This window comes from Homalodisca vitripennis, chromosome 4, assembly GCF_021130785.1.
Source record: "Homalodisca vitripennis isolate AUS2020 chromosome 4, UT_GWSS_2.1, whole genome shotgun sequence".
Lineage (NCBI taxonomy): Eukaryota > Metazoa > Arthropoda > Insecta > Hemiptera > Cicadellidae > Homalodisca > Homalodisca vitripennis.
Genome location: NC_060210.1, coordinates 17,953,080 through 17,978,678, shown reverse-complemented (window position 1 = coordinate 17,978,678; position 25,599 = coordinate 17,953,080). Strand labels below are relative to the sequence as shown.

General features: G+C 33.0%; 1 protein-coding gene across 1 annotated transcript; it reads right to left on the bottom strand.

Moving 5' to 3' along the window:
- Window positions 1–9,242: 9,242 nt before the first annotated feature.
- LOC124359005 (cysteine and histidine-rich domain-containing protein morgana) lies at window positions 9,243–23,688 on the bottom strand. The gene is made up of 7 exons (XM_046811334.1): window positions 23,430–23,688; window positions 21,755–21,861; window positions 20,289–20,441; window positions 19,941–20,084; window positions 15,008–15,181; window positions 13,900–14,085; window positions 9,243–9,616 (listed from the first exon to the last, which is right to left on the bottom strand). The coding sequence occupies exons 1-7, from the start codon at window positions 23,503–23,505 to the stop codon at window positions 9,410–9,412; spliced, it is 1,047 nt and encodes a 348-aa protein (XP_046667290.1). The 5' UTR covers window positions 23,506–23,688; the 3' UTR covers window positions 9,243–9,409.
- Between the last annotated feature and the right edge of the window lie 1,911 nt (window positions 23,689–25,599).

Sequence of the window (25,599 nt, the reverse complement as noted above, 5' to 3'; positions counted from 1 at the left end):
TTTGACACTCACTGAAAAAGTAAGATTTGGCTATGTAGCCTTCTACAGAGTAAGTTAAAACAATTTTTAAATCAAGACAGTTATTAGTTAAGGTAATTATTAGGTAATTTAAGGGGATTTTATACATTTCTAAACATACCCAACAATACTTAAATGTTACTTACATATTGAAACAAAAAAAGTCTTCAAAAGAATACAAGGATAATGTTAATAAATAATTTTTAAGTAGTTTTTTGAATTTTTCATAATTTTGCTCATTTTGAATATTGAGAGGAAGGTTAAACAAAAATTTTGTGCCAATGAAACCAGTTTTCTTTTCATAAAACTTCAGCCTATGTTGTTCCACATATCTGCTACGTCTTAAATTATGATCATGATGATTTAAAATACTAATTGGGTTGTTGTATTTTTTTACGTATAAAACAGTTTCATAAATGTATAGATCATATACAGTTAAAATTTGAAGTTGAGAAAAGTATGGTTTCACTGTATCTCTTTGTTTTAGGTTAAAAATTATTCTTAGAGCTTTTTTTTGTTGTAATAAGATTCTGTCCAGATTTCTTTTAGTTGTGGCTCCGTATATTCCTATATTGTAAGACATATGGGAATTTACCATAGCAAAGTAGATGGCTTTCAATGTCTCAATGCTACACACCCTTGACATTTGGCGTAAAGCAAATAGACCGGAGGACATTTTTTTTACCACATAATCAACATGTTTCTCCCAACCCAAATTCCGATCTAATATTATTCCAAGAAACTTTGTATTGTCTACTTGATTCAATTTTGAATTTTCTAAATATATGTTAGGCTCAAATTGTAATCTTGATTGTTTAGTACTGAACGATACAAAATTTGATTTATTTGGGTTTAGCAAGAGATTCTTGGAACTCAGGAAATCTTTAACAGTTAAAAGGTTTAAAAAAGACAAAAGCTCAATGTCTTCCTGTTTATTACCTGAAACCGTAATACTTGCATCATCAGCATAAAGGCATATTGAGCCTCCACCTGGAACCGTCCCAGGGAGCCCCTTTAAATAACAGAGAAATAAAAGAGGGCCCAGGATAGAACCTTGAGGAACGCCATGTTTAACTATTTTAAATTTTGAAAAATAGGTTCTAATGTAATTATATTGACTTCCAGCATAGTTTAAAATGTGTTGGATTTGAGTACACTGCTGTCTATTCTTCAAATATGACCTAAACCAATTGTATTCCTTGCCTTTTATATTAAAATCACTAAGGACATTGAGCAACCCATCATGTGACACACTGTCGAATGCTTTGGTAAGATCAAGAAAAATTCCAATAACTTTTTCATTTCTGTCAATTGAGTCTATAATCGATTCAATAAATTTAACACTTGCTGTAGCTGTGGATCTGCCTGGTCGAAAACCATGTTGCTCGTTATCAAGTAACTGATTTAGTTCCAAATATTTCATAAGCTGGTTATAAACTACTTTTTCATAAACCTTTGAGAATACGGGTAACAATGATATAGGTCTGAAACTTGATGGGTCATTTGTGTTTCCTTTTTTATGAAGAGGTATTACCTTAGCAATTTTTAATTGACATGGGAAAAAACCAGAAATTAATGATGAATTAATAATGTGCGTGAGTGGCCTGGAGATGAGCGGGAACGATTGTTTTACCAAAGCCATTGGAATATCATCAATACCAGTTGAAAATTTATTTTTAAAAGTCATAACAATTTTTTTTACTGCATCTTCATTAACAGATTCAAAAGTGAATTTTCTTGAACTTTGTGTTTTAAAGGACAACTCACTAACAATTTTAGGTTGGATGTTTGGAATTACTAAATTATCTACAGCATTTACAAAATAATCATTAAAAATATTGCTGACAAGGTTTGGCTCTGATACAGTTTTGCCCTCTACAACAATATGTATATTTTCATTTGTTTTAGTAGTGTTGTCAACTTCAGATTTTATAATTTGCCATGTAGATTTTGATTTATTTGTAGAATTCATTATTTTATTATCCAAAAACTGTTTTTTTTCATTATCAATTTGCAATTTAACTTCTCTTTTTAACTGTTTAATTTTCTGTTTTAAAAACTCGGTTTTCAGCAATCTATACTCTTTTTCAAGTTTCACAATTTCATCATTTTTAATTTTTACATCATTTGAAATCCATTTAACATTGTTATTTTTTTCTATTGTTAGTAGTTTGGGAAAGCTAGTTTCAAAGGCATAAGCAAATTTACAATAAAAAACATTGTATTTAGTTTCAACAGTAGCTTGATAAACATCTAACCAATTTTCGTGTGCCAGAAGTTTAAAAAATAAATCTGTGTTAGCCTTCGTAAATTTCCTACAGTATTTTTTAGTTTTATGACCAAACTCATTTTCCAAACCATAAATTTCCAACAACTGTCCATCATGGTCTGATAAGTGTGTTATTATACCCGATATTTTTAACTTTTTACATTTAATGTTAGTGATAAAGTTATCTATTGCAGTTTCAGATTCTGATGTAACTCGGGTAGGAAAATCTACTTTATACTCGAGATCATAAGAACGTAAAATATTAACAAAGGCATTATAAGTTTTATCCTTATTCAAAACATTTATGTTTAAGTCACCTGCAATAAGGATATTTTTGTATTTTTTGCACAATAAATCACAAAGGAAATCAAATTTATAAAAAAAAAGATTCAAGTAAGCATTGTTGGGGGGATCTGTATATACATACCAAGATAAATGAAAATGTGTTTACAGTTATTTCTGATAAACAGCATTCAAATTCTTTCTCCATCAAAAGATTTTGTATGGCAGGAATTGATACTTTTTTACTCTTGATGCAATTTTTAACTAATATCAATACACCACCGCCCAATGAATGACATCTACTAAAAAAGGAACACTTTTTGTAATTTTGTACATTTAAATAAGTAATTTCTGTTTCGGTCATTTTATGTTCAGATATTGCGACAATATCAGGTTGAATTTCCTCTAGATTAATTTTTAATATGTTTAGGCGTGATGATAAATGTTGAACATTGTGATGTAGTATTTTAAGAGATTGAAGTTGAGTGCCGTTTAGATTGTTGTTTAAATTGTAATAGTCATTACCAAAAGTATTATTGCTATTGTTATTAAAATACATTGAGTTTAAATTGGTCTCTACCTTATTAACATCTATACTAAGATTATTATAAACAGATGCAGAAGCGTCTTCATTGTCATAAAACATTAGTTTAAACCTAAAGGAGAAGAACATAAATCAATAACACTAGATTGCCCATGAATTTTTCCACTTTCACTGGCCACTTCTTCTAACATATCTAATGGTGGATCTGCACTGCAGTCCAAAGGTGTCTCAGTCGGTGAAGTAGTTTCCAATGTTTTATTTGGACTGTCAAACGGTTGGTTCCTCGGCGTAGCTAACCTCACTTCGCTCAGATTCTGCTCATCGAAAGGGTTTGTTGGACATGAGATAATGCAGTCATCAAAAGAATTCACACAATGGTTTGCTCTTCTAGATGATGTTGAAGGCTCTTCTTTTTGTGCTGTCATCATGGAATGTCCTTGAAGATGTTGGATGATGGTTTCCATCCTCTTCATAAAATCAGGATGCTCTAAACCATTGTATAATCTTCTTGTTGATCTTTCTTCATAAGACACAATTGTGACATCTACTCCAGAGGATTTTTGAAATTCTATGAGATTTGATAAGAAATGTTCCAGTTGTATGTTATCCCTAACACAGCCCATTGGTGAACAAATGAGCTGTTTGTGTCCTCTATTTATGAAGTCTGCAGCGAATTGATGGAAAGCTGTGTCATAGTCTGCAGAGGTTGGTTTCTCAAAATGTTTTGTCTTTGTAACGAGACCATAAATACCAGCTTTGCCCTTTTCTTGTTGGTAGGTTAAGTGGGAATTTAAGAGATGAGCGGTTGATGGCTTGCCAAAGTTTCTGCCAAAAACTACTGCAACGCCTGCTGTCATGTGTCTGTCCGATCCAATATCCGCTGATATACAATGGCTGAAAGCTGTGTTAGGGTCATTTCTGAATTCTTTTATTACTTTACTCATATCTTCTTGTATAATTTTAATTTTGCTAGATTTGGTGATGATTGGGTTTCTGTTGGCTTGAGACACTTGATCTTCTTCTATTAGTTCATGAAGTACAGCACGACTAGTGATGGGGGTTTGGGGTACCTGGTGCAATACGATATCTGCTGAAGGGTTTTTGAGCTCAGCAGCCACACTCAGTGATGTTACACACTGCTCTAATACCATACGATGTTGCCTCATTTCTCTCGTAGCTCCAACAATCATTTGACAAATCTTTTCCTTCCCAAGCTTGTTGAGGTGAAGACCGTGTTTGGTGTAGAAATGTCTAGGCAGTCTGTGAAGAGGCAGTATAGAGACAGCTTCAGCACCAGTAGACCATTTCATCAAGTTATCATTGATGTGTGAAATTTGTTCATCTAAATGTGGTTTGTCGTGTCTCATTGTTAAGGTTGCCAGTATGAGATTTGTATGTTTAGTAAAAGAATGTACTTCTTTAAGTTGATTGACGATGCTATTAGGTTGTTTTTTTCCCACATCATTGGTTCCTCCAATGACCACTACATAGTCGTTAGCGGTGAAATCATGTGTAAGCTGCTCAATGTCACTAGTCACATGTTGTAGTGGAGCTCCAGGTCTCGTTATCACAGTCACATTATCGAATGATCTACTTTGGACCCCTCTAAACAAGTTTTTACCATGACTGTCTGATAGAATCAACACTTTCCTTTGGAGTTCTGTGTTATGTGCAGAGGTTCTTTGTGTTTCTTTCTTTTTATTAGTGTTAATATTGTTAAGAGATTCAATACCTGTAGAAGTTGTATTTTTAGTTGACAGTGGGGGAAAGTCTCTCATATTGAAAACATTTAATGTCTCTGAGTTTCCATTGTCAATTTTGTTTAAAATATTAAAACTATTTTTCAATTCTATGAGTCTACTGTTGTTAGGTAAAGCTGCTGCTTTAAAAGTTTTGCGGGGAACAGTAAAACTAGATTCCTTGCTTGGAGGTGTAGGATCTTCATTTCTGTTATCTGCTTGTAGTACTTTTATAACAGTTTGAAGATTTGTCACTTCATTCTTAAGGGCTTCATTTTCTTTCTGTAGAACTTGATTTTCTTCATTAATAATTAAAAGAGACTGGTTTTCTTGTTCAAAAACTTTCAAACGTTCAGTCATGTAATTTTCTTCTTTGTAATTGATGCATGTCTTACATGGATATTTTAAAATTTGGATCTCATTTTTCAGATTAGAAATTGTTGTATTCAATTCAAGGTTTACCATATTACATTGTTTCAATTTTTCCTCCAAATATTCAGTTTGTTTATTTGCCAGGTTGAAGTTTTCCAAATTTCTGTTTTGTTTCTCAAAATAATTTAATTTAGCTTTTAATTCGGTTTTCTCCGTATCACTCTGGTGAATCAACTCGTTTCTAATTTTCCTTTCCTGTTTAAATTTATTTTCTAAGACTTCAATTCTCATCATAAGATCCTTTTCTTTCTCGTTTGCTTCATTTATTAATTTTTTAATTTGTTTGCTAGATTCTTCTAATTGATCTTCCAATTCTAATTCAGAGTAGGATTTTTCAAACTTTGTTACATGTAATTGTTGCCGAAGCTCATCATTTTCCTGCAGAAGAGCAGTGCCCACCTCCGCTGCCAGTGCCAAAGATTTTTCTAAGTTAATCTCAACCCATTATAAAACATCTTTCTCTTACAATAGTCAGCATTTTTTTAACAAATTACCTTTAGCATGGAGAGAGATTCCTACATTAAAGGCTTTCAAAAAAACTATTAAAGAATACATGCTTCAAACTGAAATTTATACTTTTGACGATTTTCGCCCGAATTCACCAGAAAATAATTAAGATGTGAAATATCATACCACCTAGTATTAGCTATATGTTACTTGTGTTGTAGTTAGTATTTTTTTTTTAATTGTTATTTAGTATTTAGTGTTATTATTTCTTGACGAGCCTTATAACATTGTAATGTTCTATTGGGCTAATAAATCATTTCATTTCATTCGTAATATACCGATAAAATGCATATTACCGGTCACAGACCTTTAAATTATATTTCAACCTATTGCTTATGAGTTGCTTTTAATGTTTAGTGGTCTTTGATTATATTTTGTGCTGTATCTAGGTGGCAACCAGCTAACTTTATAAGCTGTCATTGGGCTCGTATCTGTGTAGCGGAGATTGCCGGTTGTAATCAAATCATTTCTTGTTTGTTCGGGAGTGTGTATACGTGATTTTTGTCCAGTTTTAATATAATTAGTTTCATTTTAAAACTAGTAATGGCTGATCCATGTGGATCTAGTGATATCTATAATATTCTCATGGAATCTGATGTACTGTCAGAAGAAGCAAGTGACTCAGAGTGAGAAAACCAATAACCTAGAGTAAATATATTTTGTTTTTTTTCTTCAATTCTAAAATGTTAAAAACTGTTTTATATATTGCTCTATACCATCAAACATAAAAAAGGGCAAGAAACATATTGAATATTTGTTTGATAGTACTTATTTCATTGTGTTGCCTAGCAACTGAAAAATGGCAAATTTGCACTTTTCTGAATAAACATAATAATTGTTATCAATTTTTTTTATTTTTTAACCAATAAAACTATATATTTTTGTGTTTATAACTAAATTTACTACAATTTGGCTATCCTACATGTTCTATTCGTCTTAAATTTTTGTAAGATGAGGATAGTTTTATGTAACATAATTTTTTCACACATAAAATTATAGTCACGATACATGGCATAATTTTTAAATTTTTTAAAATTTCCTATTAAAACTTATTTAGTTTTATTCTCCGTTTTATAACAAAAACATTGATGTATAACAATTTATACTTAAATAAAAAAAAAACATTTTTTTATGAATTTTACCGTGAGAGCCTTCAAATTGCATGAAAAGTGCTGACATTTCAGAAATTCTGATAGACACTTCCAGGGTTAAATATTATGGCAATTTATAGGAGGTTAGAAAAATGTGGTCATCGAGAAAGTTACACCGTAGAGGGTAATGTTAACGACAGTCTATTGCGGTATTTTACACAGATAAGCCAACCAGAACGTTAAATACTGCACGATAGGTAAGCTTCGGAAGAGTCCACATCTTATTTAGTACTGCCATCTAGTAGACAACAGGACAACTGCGTAGTAATGACACTTTGCTTCTTAAAATAATAGAAAAATATATTTTATAACTAATATATATATATATACATATTCAAAGAACTTTTGATCGAGAAACTTAAGTTCTTGTGGTTTAATCGTGTCTATAAATGATATAAATATGATGATGATAGACCTTATGTACAATGTGTCTGGAATATGTGGACATGTATGTGTATTTAAGAATAAATGACCCACCAAAGAGATCACAAACTAAATAGCCTTAATCAAAGACTAATGAGCTTAACCTGTTGGGGAGTACTGACGGCTATAACCGTCATCCTACCTAGTGTATACTAGAGTAAGCAAAATTATCCTTAATGAACTCCAGAGAGTAAAGAAAAAATTTTTGTTGTTTTCATTCAAAATGTATTGAAACCTTACAAAATATCATAATAATGCATTTTTTGGATCTACAACTTGATAAATTCATACATTTTGTTTTTTTTTTTAGAATTTTACAAACGTATGATAGTGTTCAAAACACGGGTACACACAAAGTGCTACTCACATTTCACATTTTGTGCACTCATAAGCAGTTTCTTTCCTTTTACGCTCACCCCGTGTTGTATTTGAACACACAAAGCAGCGTTTTAGCTTCCTTCGGACATTTTCCCTTACTGGTAGTGGGTGGGGGAAATGGCGACCTGACAAGCGTAGCGGCTGCTGGGATCCGCCCAACGGACGCGTCACAGCTGCGGCCTCTTCTCTTGGTGCAACATGTGCTTCCAGTATCTATCTGATAACGTTAATTCGGAAGTCCATGACGTGAAACTTAGCATTTGGGTTTTTTGATTCCATGTATAGCCTATAAATGGACGTGGCGCGAGAAAATGACAGAACATTTGGCGGCAAATCTGTGATTATGTATTCCGTCACTACGAGCCAGCACCGTACAGCAATAATTACTTTGAACATTTCACAGTCGAAATAGTATGTAAGAACGCCACTAGAGTGCATAAACAGTTGCAATATTGATTGTTTGAGCAACCCCGTCATGGACAGTCATAACCGTCAATACTCTTTTGGGATCAAACGGCTATAACCGTCTGTACTCTTTTGGAACAACTTTCAGCTACTCCTCAACTTTAGTATGGAATAAAAGAAAAATTTCTCTGCCAGCATTATTGAACACGCATACGGAATATGTGTGTATGGAGGTACATCCAACCAAAATCTCCATAAAATTTTAATTTGCCAAAAAAGAGCTGTAAGAGCAATGTTAAATTTACATAATGATGACTCGGTACGACAACATTTCATTGATTTAAAAATTTTAACAGTTCATAGCCTGTATATTTTAGAATGTATTATTTATGTCAAAATTAATTTAGGAAAATTTTTAACACACAATGATATTCACCATTACGACACACGTAATAAAAATAAAATAGTTTTGGATAATCATAATTTAGAATTGTTTAAGAAGAAAACCACATATAATGGTGTAAAGTTTTTAAATCTTATTCCAAAAGAAATTGGCGAAATAAATGATCAGAAAAAATTCAGGTTATTGCTAAAGAATTTCTTGCTTAAAAATGCTTTTTATACATTTGACGAATTTTATAGCCTAAGAAACAACATGCAACTTAATTGAAATTTTAAAATGTTTTCGACAATGTATTAAAGCATAGATTTAGACATTTAACTATAAGGTTTTAGGTAAAAATTATATCTGGAACATACTTAGATATAGTCTGATGAATTGTGACACTATTTATTGTATTTCAATGTACAAATATGAATAAAGATTATTTGAATTGAATTGAATTGAATACAGTTTAATGGATTAACATCACATACTCCAGAGATAATATATTGCACCCACAAGAAATAAAGGAAGCATTCGTTATGATTGTTTTTTATAAAGTAAAAAAATTACACTTTACTATGTCAGGTATAATTTGCAATGCCAAAGCTGAAAGGGGAGGCAACCTCAATATGCAGGGATTTGCTCAGACATACCGACATAATGGAGTAGTGGTAATCTTTCAATTCATTAAAGGATTTGTAAATAAAAATTCAAATAATCAAAATATTTTATTCCTGCAACACAAATAAACAATATAATCCTTAAAAAATTGTCATATTATGCACAATGGTTCGATCTATCACAAAAACTAAAAGAGGCTTTGTGCTTCTACGTAGAAGAATATACCTTACCATAGAGTGTGGTAATATATCAGATCTATAGGTCACTTAGGTCCACTGCATCTACTCGTTCTTCTAAGGTAATATCTTTTTGTACTGGTTCAGCTTTTTCTGGTTCAGCTGCCGGTTTGGAAGACGATCTTGGGATGTCCAAGTTAGACCAAGAAGCACCGCTTGACTTTTTTAACTTTATCTCCACCTTTGTCGGTAACATTTGCACGGAGCTTTCTTCCACTTTAATGACCTGAAACAGAAATTTTTGGTTGAATTTTTCCTAACTACCTCTCACAAAAACGGTAAATACTATTACACCAAGTAAAGTATAAAGTATGTTAGTTTAACCCTTTCAGTATCAGACTTTTTTACAATACTAGTCAAATGGGTATTTCACAGGTTTTACCTATTTTAAGCAATTTGCACACAATTATTGATAAACATCATAACTTGGCCAAAATGCAATTTATTGACCAATTTTTAATGATATTTGTTTTGCTTGGTACAAAAATGTGTATATTAAAAAAATTCTATTTACTCAAAAACTTTTCAGAACATAAGATATACAAAATAATAAACAAATTTTCAGATTTGACACTAAAACAATCCCACATTTAATGAAACTAAGCACACTAAAAGAACACTATTTTCAAAATATCTACTAATTTTTATAAAATTATCACCCAAAATAAAAATATAAAGTTTTTAACAACCGGTCATTATGATTGTCAACTTTTGTCACTGTTACTGATTGATCAGTATAGAAAATGTTTAACAGAAAGAATGTATATTTTTTATGCAAAGCGATATAAAACAGATGTAAAAATATACATTTTTATAGTTATTTTTTTTGTTTTAAACGTCCAATAAACTGGATGTTGCTACTTCATGTATGTTCTTAAAACATCTAACTATCCAGATGTTAGTCCTCCGTAGACTAATGGTTATAGTCTCGACTCTCTAACTGAGAGATCACGGGTTCAAATCCTGGGGAGGGCCAATAATGTATAGACACGAAAAAGTGTGTGTACTTTGAAAATAAACCATTGCACATACATAGCTGCAGCTGAGGCTTAAAAGAGAACCAAAAAAATCCAGATGTTGACACTAAAAGAATAAACAATAACTTATTATTTAATACTAACTAAGAAGTTATGACTCAGTCAGCTGGCTAATCATTGAGCGAATGGACTCAAACATCAAAGACAACAAACACAAAAACATCAAAGACAATGACCTGACATCGAAGATGCGATTGTCAGGTGTGAATTTCAAAAGGCCTCGTGTGAAAATATTAAAATTATTGGATAATTATGAGTTTTCTTTTTTAAAATAATAGAAAATAGTTGTTTCCAATAAGAAGAGCTCCTCCTTCAAGTATATTCAACATTTTTCAAGTTCTTAAATTATGAATGCCCCAAAAATTTGACAGATTTGTGATGGAAATTGACTACAGAATTTGAATGGTTCAGTAATGTACCTATCCAGAATAATCTCAATCTTTTTAAATACATTTTTGGACAAAGTGGAAATGAAAAGAATGACTATAATTAGTAGCACAAAAATTTAAAATTAAAAAACTTAGTTTATTTCTTATTAAAAGAAACAACACCACTATCTTACATTCCATCATTCTGTCTGTTTTAACTTTGCTTCTTTCTGTTTCTGAAACTGAGTATGGACATGAAGTGATGAGGAAAAAACAGCAAAAAAGGCAAAAAAACAAGTAAAGAACAATTTAAAACTAGTTTTACAATAACTTTTTGTGCCCGAATACAAAATCCAAAGACTATATCAGTAAGCAAAGTGAACACATACTTTTCTTGCCTAGCAAAATACAAGCTTATTATGAGAAAACTATCCATATTTGTAAAACATTACAGCCTCTTGTATGCTCGTCATCTAAAGCTGTATTTAATGAAAATGTACAATATTACGAGGGTCATCTGGAAAGTAAGGTCCAATTTGTTACAAAAAATAAACACCAGATTTTAAAAAAATTGTTTTATTTCATTCCTGACATCTTTCTTTCTTTTTAAACATGGTTTCCATTTATGTTTAAACATTTGTCGTAAAGTATGATGCTATTCCATTGTTTCTGGGTGTATGTGAGAAACCCATGTCTCGTCACCTGTGATAATGTTCTCTAAAAGTGTATCACCTTCCTCACTTTACAGACCAAAAATTCAAGAGCATAAACCATCCTTCTCATTTTGTGTTGCTCAGTAAGCAGCCTAGGAACCCAATGTGAGCAAAATTTGTTAAATTTTAAATGTTCAGAGACAATATTGTGCAATGTTGTTTTACTTACGGTCGGAAATTTCAATGATAATGATGAGATAGTAAATCGCCAATCTTTCCGACCAAATCTTTGGTGATCATTGATGGAAACAAGATCATGATTCATCATGGACATTTTCCCGTCCATCTTTGAAAGCTCCCACCCACTTCCGCACTTTGCTGTCACTCATCACGTTAGGGCTGTACATTTCACTTATCTGTCTATGCCTCGTTCTATGGAACGTTCCTTGGTGTCAAAAACCGGATAACTGATCCAATATCGCAGTTGGCTGGTATACAACTAATTACGGACTAGTAAAAATTAACCCTTCCCATGCCCTAGATGGATATATTAGAATGGTAGACTTTGACCAAAACGCAAAATACAGTTATATCCAATTTTATACATTATGTCTCTTGGAGAGATTTTTAGTTCACTAAAGGCCTTTGAAATGCCCGGTGCACACTCCGTGCTCCGTGCTTATCACGGTTGCCAAGGAAGTATTTATAAACGAACTTCACTCAGCCGTAGGGGGAGAGGAGCGCCCTTTGTCTAAATCCCACCACCTGCTCGTCAGTTCTGCATCTGCTACAGAGCCATAATCAAACATATCCGTGGGTTTTCAGTTTAATTACATTTTACAATGAAATTTAAATTTATTTTAAATACACCGTTTTGTAAATAGTTCTTTTTTATTTTTATCAATAAATACACTAATTTAAAGTAAAATGCCCTGTTTTATACTTTTTTGTTTTTACCTTTTATAATTTAAATTAGTTTTGAACTTAAAAAAACAAAATTTTTACTTGTTTAGGCGTTATAGGAAAGTTAATGGATTTATTAGTGGTGTGCGTAGGGTTAACACTCTTTTGACATTTTAGTAGATTTTACAGTACGTTATTTCAACCATGATTACAATATAAAGGATGATCATCTTGTAGAGAATCATGAGATAAATCTTTACATTGTTAAATTTATTAAAATACCTGGGATGAGAATTGGGACTATTCTTCAAGTCACTGCGTAATAACGATCAACCAAACACAAAAGAAATTAAAGTTCATTAACAATTTGTGGAATAGAATTTTCTTTGCTGTTAGTTAAGTCAATGTGACTTCAAAATTCCAATATTAACTGTTAAAAAGTGTATAAATAAAATAGCATACAACACTTTTGACAAAAATTAAGATAGAATTTTTGGAAAATTTTGTTTTAGGCCTTCTAAAATCATAGTATATTATATTATATCAATTAACAGCTAACAATACTTATAAAATGACACAGATTTTCCTCTAAATTAACTCCAAACCTCACACAAATTCTAATTCCATTATTGGTATTGTGTGTTTTATTCTATCTTTTGACTAGGATATACCTATGAAAACGCTCTGACTAGTTGAATACTCACTTTGTTGTAATCTATTAGAAATAAAAATAAAAGCATTTTGAACTGCCAATTTTGTTTAAGAATTGTCTCAAAAATAATAATACATTATAAATTTGGGCTTGAACTATTATCTTAAAGCATCACTTTCAGAATAAAAAGATAGTCTAAAATGTTGTGCAATATCCTATTTACAATTGAATAAAATAAGATGTTCAAAATTGGCAGATCCAAGATGGTGGTTGAAAAGGTCCACTATATTCAAAAATAATATTACTTACTAACAATGTAATGCTGTTTTGGCTTGTTTATATGAAGAAAGTAATTGTAATTGGAAGAGAGTTTTGGAAAATTTCAAATTAAACTGAAAATATTAATTACATTGTACTATAGAACAAGATAAAATATTTCAAACTAATCACAACACTACCACACGATGAAGAATAATAACAAGATACGTAGTAGACGAGCACTTGTGACAGCCGACAATAACAGTAATACACGCCACTTATATGTTTGGTTATGGCCCTCTCGGAGACGCAAAACTGACGAGCAGGTGGTGGAGTTAGACAAATGGCGCGCCCCTCCCCTGCCACAGAGTGAAGGTCATTTATAAATACTTCCTTGGCAACCGCGATAAGCACGGAGCGTGCACTCGGCATTTCAAAGACCTTTTGTGTGACCTAGAAAATTCTGCAAAAACATAATCTATAATATCGGATATAACTGTATTTGGCGTTTCGGTCAAAGTCTACCATTCTAATATATCCGTCTATGGTGTGGGAAGGGTTAAGAAAGCCTTATCACCTAATTTTAAGGAGAGGGTATCTACACCCCACAAACAATGTACAGTATAACCAATACTAACCCCTCTCAGCTCGATGTCGTGTTCGTAGGTACCATTCTGTTCCGGGAACATGAGGCACACCTTCAGCCGGACCGGTGATATTTGAACACTGGACCGATCCGGGTCATATTTCTTAGCGAAGATGGAAACAAACACTGCGGAGCTTGTCTGGTGCCAGTCCAGCCGACACTTCACTGCACTCCCACTCTACCAACATGACAAGATAAAAACTGAATAATCCATGAGGAGTGAGGCCTTCAATAGAATCTTTTCCAGGGAATGACTTTTTTTATTTAAACTTACAGACAAAAATTTAAATTGGTTTGTCCATATAACTACTCTTTGATTAAGGTTATCTAAAGCAACGTTTATGATTAGAAAACTGTCTGAATTCTGCAATGAAAAACTTCTTAAAATAGTGTATTACGCATTTTTTACTCTCAATTGGTTTATGATATTTATATATTGAGAAATACATTTATAGAGAACATTAATACAATTTTATTAATACAAAAAAGCAGTACGTTATATTTCTGCTATTGGTTATAAAGATTCATTTAAACAAAAATGTCAAAAACTTACTATTATGACAGTCCCTTGTTTAGTTGTGTATAAACTGTTGCTTTATATGGCTACATCAAACAACTGAACATATGAAAACTTCCACCAATATCACACAAGGGGCGCAAACAATATTGTAACTAAAAAACTGACTTCCAAAATTAGCAACATTATCTCTGGGACCTAAAATGTCATTTGGTATTTTCAAAAGACAAATTGGCTTTTTCCTCCTGGAACACCCATTTTATGAAGTGGATGAGTTTTTTGGGGACTAATGATGAATTAAACAATTATTGTTGATCTTAGGAAATTCTTTTATAGGTGTTGTCAAGGGGTTTTAATTAATTAATTTGTTTTAATTGATTTTTTTATTTATGTAATGTATTTCTTCTTTGAAAGGTTGGGACGAACTGGAGGATTGCATTGCTCTTGACATTGAAGTGTACAATGATGTGTTTTCAATGTGACAATGTATGACAAATTGCCATGTAATCTTTACCAGTAATAAATGAGTATCATTCTATTAACAATATGGACAAGAACATGATTTTGTCACAGAGAAAAATACCTTTGCTTTGAACCAGACGTGCTCGTCCGTGCTACAGCCCACTTGCTCCATGAAGCTGATGAAGTCTGTGGTGCGTTTGGTGCAACACGTCCAGAACTTCATACCTTCGTGGAACACAGGGAAGCCTGGGTGATGAATGCAAGAGGTTCTCATCGTTTCTGGACCTTCGTAAACCTGAAGCAAATCATGAATTTTAACTATTTAAAACAGTATCATCCCAAACGAACAACAGAAATTAACTACATACTACAAACCATTATAAAAGGTAATTTAGAATTTTCAACACACATTTAATTTTGTTGTTACTTTAAAAACATTCAAATAAACTAAAATTTATTTTAAACACAGTAACTACTCGTGATTCATATTGTAGAAATCTTTGAAGGCTAGCAACGAGGTAGGAAAAAAACCGTAAAAACTCATTTTTCTTCAAAATACTCTCCTTTCGGAAGAGCACACTTGCCCCAACAGATTTTCAAAACCTTTTTGGAACTTATTTTGTACAATTTCTTTCAATGGTTTTGTCACATTTTCTTCTACAATCTCTCCAATTGTCACTCATTTATTTACACAGTTGAAGTTTATGAGAGTCTTTCAATGTTTACGCGACCTTCACGAAAATCTTTGTGCCATTCATAAACTTGGCTCTTATTCATCACCTCATCTCCATTTGCTTGGATTAACAATTAAGGACTCATACAAAGCGAATTTTGAGCAAAACACATAATTTAACGTTTGCTTTATGTTCACTAAACACCATTTCTTTAAATCTACAAAATAAACACACATATACATAGAGAACATTTTTAAAGGGTAAACAATTGCAACTGAGCGATTCCCGCACTACTGATATCCCTTCACCAGTACTACCAACTGCTGCACCACAAAATTTAACCCAATGATGTCGAGGAGGGTCTCTGTACATTGGTTCCGGGACCTTTTTGACTTTACCTCATTTATCTGGTATATGGATTCAATACAGAATGGGGCTGCATGCCAATCTTTAAATTACTAATACGAGGGTCGTCCAGAAAGTAAAGAACGATTGCGCATCACGGGCGGCGCGCAGTTCACCCACCACCGCGGTAGATAGCTTGTTCGTTAGCCACACCTTCTGCCTCAGTGTGAGCTGAGTAGCGGTACCGTGAGGTCACGTTTGCGTCTCCTGTGAAAGTTTAAAATGGCGGCGTTAATTGAAAATCCCGCCAAGTGTGAACTGCGTAGTGTGATACGGTTTCTGAATGCACAGAATGTTCGACCTATTGAAATTTATAGGCAAATTAAGGCAGTTTACGGTGACAAAGCTCCAGTCAATGGAATGGCATCACTCGAATTCACCAACAAAAAACAGGAAAGAAAAACCAAATTTGAACACCAGGAAATTGATGGCAACAGTCTTTTGGGACCGAAAAGGCCTAATCCATGTGGAGTTCATGCCGAGAGGCGAAACAATCAACTCAGAGGCCTACATCGAGACCTTGCATCGGCTTCGCCGCGCTATTCAGAACAAACGACGCGGAATGCTGTCGTCGAAAGTGGTGCTGATCCACGACAATGCTCGGCCTCATTGCAGTGCACGAACCAAAGCAGAACTCAATTCTTTCAAATGGCAAATCTTCGGACATCCTCCGTATAGTCCAGATCTGGCTCCGAGTGACTATCACTTGTTTCCAAAGTTGAAAGTGTTTTTAGGCGGAAAAAAACTTTTTGGGTGACGAAGACCTCAAAGAAGGAGTAAAAACGTGGCTTCATTCCTTGGCGGCAGAACAGTATAACGTCGGTATAGAAAAACTGGTGCCACGCTACAACAAGTGCCTTGACAGTTCCGGCGATTTTGTAGAAAAATAGAGTAAGTTTATAAGTATTTATAAATAAATTTTCATGCTCTTATCTTTTGTTTTTATTGACTTATAACAAAACGTTCTTTACTTTCTGGACGACCCTCGTATTTACTCAATATTAATAAATAAATTTAAACATAAGCAATTTAAATAGCATTCAAACTCAAAAATATTAATCATCTTAACTAGAACGTAATCAATAAATGGATTCCATGGTCTACACAAGCGTTAACCGAAGGAAATAAAACAAAAAAAAACTCAACTCAACCGTACAAAAAGTGTGTCACTTCTTGAAAAATGGTGGGTGTGCTAGTAGTTTTTTTATAAACAATTTATCCACACTATTAGTACACCACTGAGAAAAAGCAATTCCTTTCGAGTTAATAGACATAACATTTGTATATTTATGAATACGTTAAACACTGTTTACACTAAAGATTCACAAACATTTTGAATTAGTTGGTCTACTAAAAATGGGGCTGTTCTTATTTTTGAAAGCAAGTTTAGGAAGAGATAGGAAACAGAATATGGAAGAGTGGAAAGTTTTTCAATATGGTAAAGAAGATTGTGTGGAGTTGGAACATTGGGAAAGAATCAAAAGTATTGATGTATAAATCTTATTTCCAACCAATTTTATTATATGGAGCAGAGACGTGGACGTGGACTAAAAATGATTTAAGCAGATTGCAAGCTGCAGAAATGAGATTTTTAAGAGGGATAGAGAAGACTACAAGAAGAGATAGAATAAGGAACGAAATAACTAGAGAAAGATTGAAGGTAGTTTCACTGCAAGAGACAATGGAAGGAAGAAGAATACAGTGGATGGGGCATGTGAAGAGGATGGGAGATAATAGAATGCCTAGAATAGCACTGGAGAAGGAGGAAGGAGGAAGAAGACCAAGAGGAAGACCGAGAGGAAGATGGGAGGACCAAGTGTGGAAAGACATAGAGAGAAGGGGACTACAGAAAATACAGGTGGATGAAGAGGAGACCTGGAACGATAGACTAAAGTGGAGGAGGCTGTGTACGACGACCCGTGAGAACGGAAACGTCTGACGATGATGACTAAAAATGGGATTCTAAACCATGGAAAACCCCATGGGAGTGTATTTTAGATGAAAACTAGACATTTTCTTTCACCAAAATGGGTGCAATAATGCTTCCTTTTTATCACAGTAGATATCTCCTTGAGACACAGAATGTATCCTTTTACAATTAACCTAGCCTCTCTCTCTAGGACTGAATGTTGTTTGAACTGAGTTTGGCAAAAACGCATGCATGTACTAAAATATTAATAGAAATAAGTTTGGATACAGATAAATTCGTCTATTTCTCAGGGGAATTTTAGTCTATTTGGTTGCTCTACAATAGTGTTCGTTGCTTTCTCCAAACAACTTTTTATTTAATTTTTCTAGTATATTTATAATCAAAAGCAAATGTCAATATTCTATTACTTTTTTGTTTATCTGTTTTAATATTTTAAAAAAATTCAAAACAGCACAATGTTTTTTTCATGGAAAACCAGTTTTTACTGGATTACGTAATTATAAAGCATAATAACAAAACAATCAAAATTCACTTATTTTTTCACTTTTTTATGATTTTATGACAAGCTCCTGAATAGTTGTTTGGAAGATGAGATCAAACTGTTTTGTTACATTCAATTGTTATTATTAAAATGATAATTAAAATAAACCATTTACACTACATACAATGGCTATTAATTTACTTTTCATAATTCACTTGTGTGTTTGAGTATCTGTGATATCTCAATATCACTGTCCAGGTATCTGTCTACTTCTGAAATACACAAATTGTCTTGTTCCATGAGGTATCGGAAGAACTAAATACTCATTCAATAACTATAAACAGTTCAATAACACTAAACATTGAGAACACAATACATAGAATTAAGCAGAACATTGAAGTGACAAAAATTGAGCATATGGCAAAATATAAACAATAATGAAACAAGCTATTATTTGTAGTTGTAGTTATCGAAACGGAGTGATTGCTCATAAGGATGCACGAGGGCACAAAACTGCGATATACTGGAAAAATAAACAAATACGTGATCGTTAGCATCTAGAAAGAGCACAACGATTGCCCCTGGGGCAATGGGTTAAAATTAATGTGAAACGTAGTGCAGATAAGTTATGTGGATCCCACGTTGGTGTGCCATTATATAGAAGTTCAGGATATGTAGCAGTTGAGATATGTAGGTTATTTGTGGATTCCATGTTGGTGACATAATATGATGTGGTTCAATAAATATGTAACAGTCTGCGTTTGTTGTGTCATAATGAAGATGTTCAGATATATGGTGGTGTCTATCAATTGAGGTTAAACCTCACATGCCCAGTGTCAACAGCCTATCATACTCACCACCGATGTGCACTTTAGGTTTAAAAATTCTTTGCACTTTAATTCAAATTAGATTTTATTAACATATTGCACTTGAACATGTGTTGTCAGAATCACCAGTTTTTCATTATTTCCCCGAATTGTTATCCACTACATAAGAGAATTTATATATGACATTCTGTTCATTGTATTTTGCTTCACTTTAAAGCACTGACTGATGAATTTGAAAACTGTGTTGAAATTACTTAAAACATGTGCAAGAGAGGTCCTTTCTCTAAGAAAACCAACGAAAAAAAGGGACGGGGCAACTGTCTGCAGAAATGGTGTTGACAAGGCCGGAAGTTGTAACTTTAGCCTCGAACACAAACTACTACCCTTGAATTCAATATCTGTTAATACTGCTTATAAATTATGAATTAATTTATTAACCATTATAACTAAATAATTTTAATTTATTCTCATGTAAAGTTGACTTTTAATCTTTACATATGATTCGGCGTTAGTCTATGACGATTGTATTTCCGCTTACCGATCCTGCTGCGAATTATTTGAAAATTAAATTTTTTATTGAACTGATCTCTTATACAGTAGTATCAAAAGAGAAGTCGGAGATCTATGAAATCCAGTAGAGATGTTCACACACTATTCATGTATCTTTGAGCAAGACATTTACTTAAATTTAGCCTTGAACGTAAATTTGAAATGAGAAACTAAATAGAACAATTTACCTGTTTACAGCCATTGTTTTTACACGCAGTGCCAATAGGAATATCCCCTTGGCCGTCGTAAGCTTTCGTTGTGTCGGTGGAGTTCTGGTTACAAGATGCCACTTGTTTACGGAGAACATCAGAGACCACGGGAGAAACTGTTATCTGGAAAAGTCAGTAAGATAAAGGTTTAACTCTTTTTACCCAAATCATTAAACATTGAGCTAGTGACTTTGTTTAATTTATAAATGTTAATGGTAGAAGTAATAAATAAAATAACAGAAGAGACAAACAGAAGAAATTATAGATAAATTAAGCATAAAATAAATATATTTTCACATCCAACTTTGAACATTTTGTGAATCATACCAGTGGGGAGTCAAAAGAAGGCCTGACATCATCAACCTCGGTGATAGGTTTGGGCGCCCGATACTCTATTACTTCATCAGCTTTACTCTTGTCAACAACTGGCTTCTGAGGCTCTTCAGGCTTCTCGTTACTGTGGAAGGATGTTGTGCAGCCCTGAAATTGATTTTATATGATGACTGATGATTTTATTGATTCAAAAAAAAAATTATGAATAAAAGCTTATCATGTCCTTTTAACTCTCTATTTAGAAATCATTTCATTTCTTATACCACACCATTGAATCATCGTACACAAGTATTTTTTTAAAGAAACAAAATATATAAATATTAAATAATTGTATATAATCATTTTCACAAAATGTCTTTTTTATTTTAAAAAATCTATAAAAACAAGTGTGCACAATACATCAAAATCTTCTAGCTACATTTTTATAGTAAAGAGAAATATAACCTAAAGACCCAAATTTTTCTTCTGCTAAAATTCTTTACCTAACTTTGTTGTAACTTGGTATTATTTCAACAGCATTTATTCTTCAATCATTTTTGTTTTATATTACATCAGTATTTTTAAATAAAGAAGGTCTGATTGATTACTTAAGAATAAGTTAAGTCACATAACGTAGCTATGGTAGGAAGGGTTGATTCAATTTTAATCTTGAACTTTGGTCCAGTTCACCTTCCTTTTATTGCAGTGTCTGGTATCTGACGCTGTCTCAGACTTGACTCTTGGAATCTGGAGTCATGTTCGTCTGAAGAGATCTAAAGAAAGTCGGCGATGAAGAAGCTCAAAACGAACCCTAACATCATTTCGACATCAGAGACACCTACTATAACTAGGTGAAGAGGCAGTCTCATTGTCTCATCAGGTGCACTTCGATGTTTCTGACACGATCCCTAAGCACAGTGGGGCAACCAGAAAGAATCAACCCTTCCTACCATAGCTATGTTATATGTAGAAAATTTGGTTGTTCCACCGTGCTAATATAAAATTGAACTTTATCATAAAACTCTCATTTACTAAATAGAACACTGATGGCTATCCATATTCGTCTCCTCAGCTAAGAGAAAAACCACATAACTTCAATTCCTAGCTCTAAGGGTTAAGCCTAAACATTAGCATATATGGCTTCCCCTACTCCCTTTGACTGAAACCAGAGCTAAGTCTCCCAAGGGCCAGTTATCCCTCCTCATGGTATCTCGACAGGAGACATGCCCTACCCCTAACCTTATCCATCCTGAACAACCTATCATTCAGAAAGCAGCACAAAGGTAATTTTAGAACATACTGCAATGAAGAATTTCCTCATCTTCTTGTACTATGTGAACAAAGAACAGAACAGAAATCCTTAATGAACCAATAGAGCTAAATAAAATACAAATATAGGTGTACCATATGATAAACCTGGCATTATGGTAACACAGATGACAACCACAAAGAAATTAAGGTAGCAAAGCTAATAATCTCACCTTAATGTTCAGAAATTCGGTGAAATCTGTACATTTCTTTTTACAGCATGACCATCCCTTATAGGCATCATGAAATACTGGAGCTCCTGGATGAAATATGCAAGAATCTGTAACACAAATTGAAGCTCAAATTAAAAGAACCATTCTAACATAAACAACAGATTATGTATTTTCTGGATGAAAAGAGTACATTGATCTAACCTGGAGTAAAATGAAAAATATGTTTGGACATTTGTTTGTGTATCATAGACAAACTTAAAAAATGACTGAACATGTTGATACCTTACAGTAAAATGACTTTCTTTACTCAGATCTAACATCAGTTAAAAATATAAATATATAGGTTCACCCTATAAAACTGTTATTCATTAATTAACGGACAACTCCATTTTCCATACGTAACAGGCAGTAATTTATTATTAACCATGAATGTTTACAAAAAAAATAGAATATTGCCAATAAACCACTAGGAGCATTAAAGTGAAACAGTGCAAGTTAAATGTGATGATTAGTGGATTAAATAGTAACAAGAAAGACTCCAATATTATTAACAGATGCTTTCATTACTTCATGTTTGGAGCGACAAACTTATTAGCTTCAATTTAGATAGATAGTGTATCAATAAAAGTACTTTAGTAGGTGTAGTATACGTTGTTAACTGTTAATGTGCTAGATAAGTATTACTGGGTGAGCAGAGAGGATATGTATTACCAGATAGGCCGCTTATATCGTACCATAGGTTTAATAAGCTTACTTTACTAGCTGTAGTAAAGACGTTAATCCATAGTATGCTAAATAAGTATTATAGAGTGAGTAGAGAGGATCAGTATACTCCATGTAGAACAAATATGAAGGACAGAAAATACAGAATGTTTTCCCCTGGGTAGCAATGATTAACAGCTTTCAAGTGGTTGAAGGCATCATCTCCAGAAAACTGTACCTCTCTTCTACAAATACTCACAGAGATAGTAGCAGGTCAGCTGGTATGCCAATTTTTAAACTTTGTTTCACGGCTCTCAACAAGCTCTCGACTGAGTATTAGCACCAGTTGCAGGGTTTACAAATTTTTCATTACAACTGATGGTAAAATGCAAAAAACCACAATCACTCTACTCAAAATACGCCTTCCACATGTCTGTATTTATAGTTGGTTGTTCACATAATGGATTTTCAGCACCAGATCAACATCTTGAAGCCAAGAAAAATACATCTTTTAAAAAGCATATTTGATTAAGTTTTCTTAAGTACACTGTCATTTTAAATTAGAGGAGGACAGAGTAGGATAAGCAGACCCAGTTTTCATATCACTTATTACAATCATTGATACTTTATATTGAATAACAGAACTCAATCAACATCGATATAAACATATCTAAAATACTAAATCCAAGTTACATTTTTCATGTTAATAGAAATAGTTTAAACAATGGCGTAACGTCAAAAATAATAAAGGAACCATAACCATTAATCAAACGATACATTTGGGATCTGTGGTACAAAAAACATTTAAATAATAAACCAAAAACCACTCTACACAAATGTTAGGTTATTCTGGTACTTTTGAGCTCAATTACATTAAACTGGATGTGTTTGATGTTCTGGTTGCGAAAAAAAATAAAATTAGTACATGATTCTCAATGTTTTACCATGAACACATAACCTAAACAATACTTGCCCTGTTTGTTTAGGTTTGGGTCATAAGTTTTTCCACATCCTTTATTGTAACAAAGAAGCTCTCCTTCACCAGGCATTATAATAAATATAAAGGAATCCTGTCTAACAGATTATGTTATCTAAAGAAAATTAAAACAATTTAACACTATTCCAGCAGTCTAAACTTCAATCAAGACTGTAGTGCGTTGCATGCAAGTACAACCACAACCCAATGCCCAGTTCCAATCCAAAGTCTGAACTACTAAACTAAACGAGAACTAATGAACTATATTGTGACTATATTGTGACTTTCGACTGACGAGTGTCGAGTTACGTTCATTCAGTGTCGACTATCGACTGCAAAGTCGTAGTGGTGGAATCGATTGGTTAAATGGTTGTTTATTCGACTAGTGCCCAAAGTAGTCGACTAGTTAGTTGACTTGACTAATCTTAGTAAAGTAATAGATCGGCTAGTATGGTAACTTTGGATTTATAAAGTAGTATTTTACTAGTTTACTCCATTTTATACAAGATCGACTGTTTCATTTAGTAGTTTGACAAGTAATCAATTATAGTCAATACGTTCAAGATATACCGAAATACTAGTAAATAAATTATTTGCTAATAATAATTGCATTTGTATATCTAAACCGTCATAGTATATCGTAAATTACTATGTGCTGCTATGCCAATCAACTAAGTTCGTGTTTCATTAACAAATTATCACGTTCGCAAGAAATTAAACAGCTAATATTTAGTTATCTTTCATCACATATTATTACCTCAGGGTGGCTACTCAATGTAACATCGTGTGACGGTACTTGTATTATTAACACAATTAAGGATCTTTTTACGCAACTCACAAATAACACTGACCTCTTCTTTAAAAATAGTTTCTAACTATTGAGCTTCTTAGAGGTATTTTAATAATTTAAACCTTATAAAAATACAACAATACAATTTTAACCCTACCTATTCCAAAAATATTGTATACGATACCAACAAAAAGTGTTTCTAGTGTTTATGTGATTGCATACAAAAAATATTCGTACATAATGCTTTTACAGTTCCAGTAAAGGACAACAAACATAAGTGCCTGGTGTACCCAACCGACTGACGACAGGCTGTTTGCTTTATTCACGACAGCACACTTCTTTTAAAAATATTTGATGAGAAACTAATCGACTAGTTGTTAGATCTAGTCTAGTCGATGTTTGTACGTAGTTGACTAGTCACTAGTCGATTGTAAAAGTAGTCGATAATCCCAACACAAAAGTCACGAGGTCTTTTCTCTTTGTCTCCCAGGTTTACTTCATTACTCTATGTTCTAGACTTCAGTCGAGAATATTCTCGACTGAAGTAGTAATCATTATTTTTCTCCTCAAAGTAGTACTGACTCAGTAACTAAGGTGTAATCATTTTTATTCCCAGCTATTCATGAACAATGTATCTCACATTTTGTACTTTCTTATTTTTATCGTTAAAAGGGAATTACGTAAAATGTCTCATTTAAAGATAAACCTTGGTTTATGCACAGTTTCTACTAGGTAGGATTACGCCACAAAACGTAACGCGTAACAAGCTTCGCTGAGGTTACATACACATTTTCATATTTATGACTCATTTTATTTTCGAGATGTTCCGCGGGCATATAGACATACATACAATCATACAAAACGAATTTTACACAAAAATTACGCTTAGACAAATTCAGTGATTGGAGATGCAAATCAACAAAAGAAAAACTAATAATAATGAAATTAACTTGAAATCAGTAGGCAAAATAAAAAGTTGTCCTCCTTCGTAGAGTAATGGATATGGTCTCGGCTCTCTAACAGAGATAGCACGGGTTCAAATCTCGAGAAGGGCCAATCATGTATAGACACGACTTCATTAAATTAGTTTTCATGATCATAAAGATTCTGGTAAGCTAGAGAAATTCTACAACGCAAACTTTCCCTTTATTACTTTTTCGCTTTACTCTGTAAATAAAATTACCACACGTTTACATCAAAATTCATTGTATTCAGTTTGTTTCCAAATGTATTTATGCTGTTATTTTCTCATTGCAATGATGGCTACCCTCAAGACAAATAAGTATAAACATATTCGCTAAGCCAAATTCTATAGAGTGACATGCACCAAAATGTAACTCTGAGTTCCTCACATAGAAATTAAGCTTCATGGATCAT

Coding starts and splice junctions, on each gene's coding strand:
- LOC124359005 (XM_046811334.1), bottom strand. CDS start 23,505: ATGCCTGGTGAAGGAGAGCTTCTTTGTTACAATAAAGGATGTGGAAAA. Junction 20,442..21,754: donor CCGAATTTCTGAACATTAAG/GTGAGATTATTA, acceptor AATCAATTTCAG/GGCTGCACAACATCCTTCCA. Junction 15,182..19,940: donor AAAACAATGGCTGTAAACAG/GTAAATTGTTCT, acceptor GATTTGCTTCAG/GTTTACGAAGGTCCAGAAAC.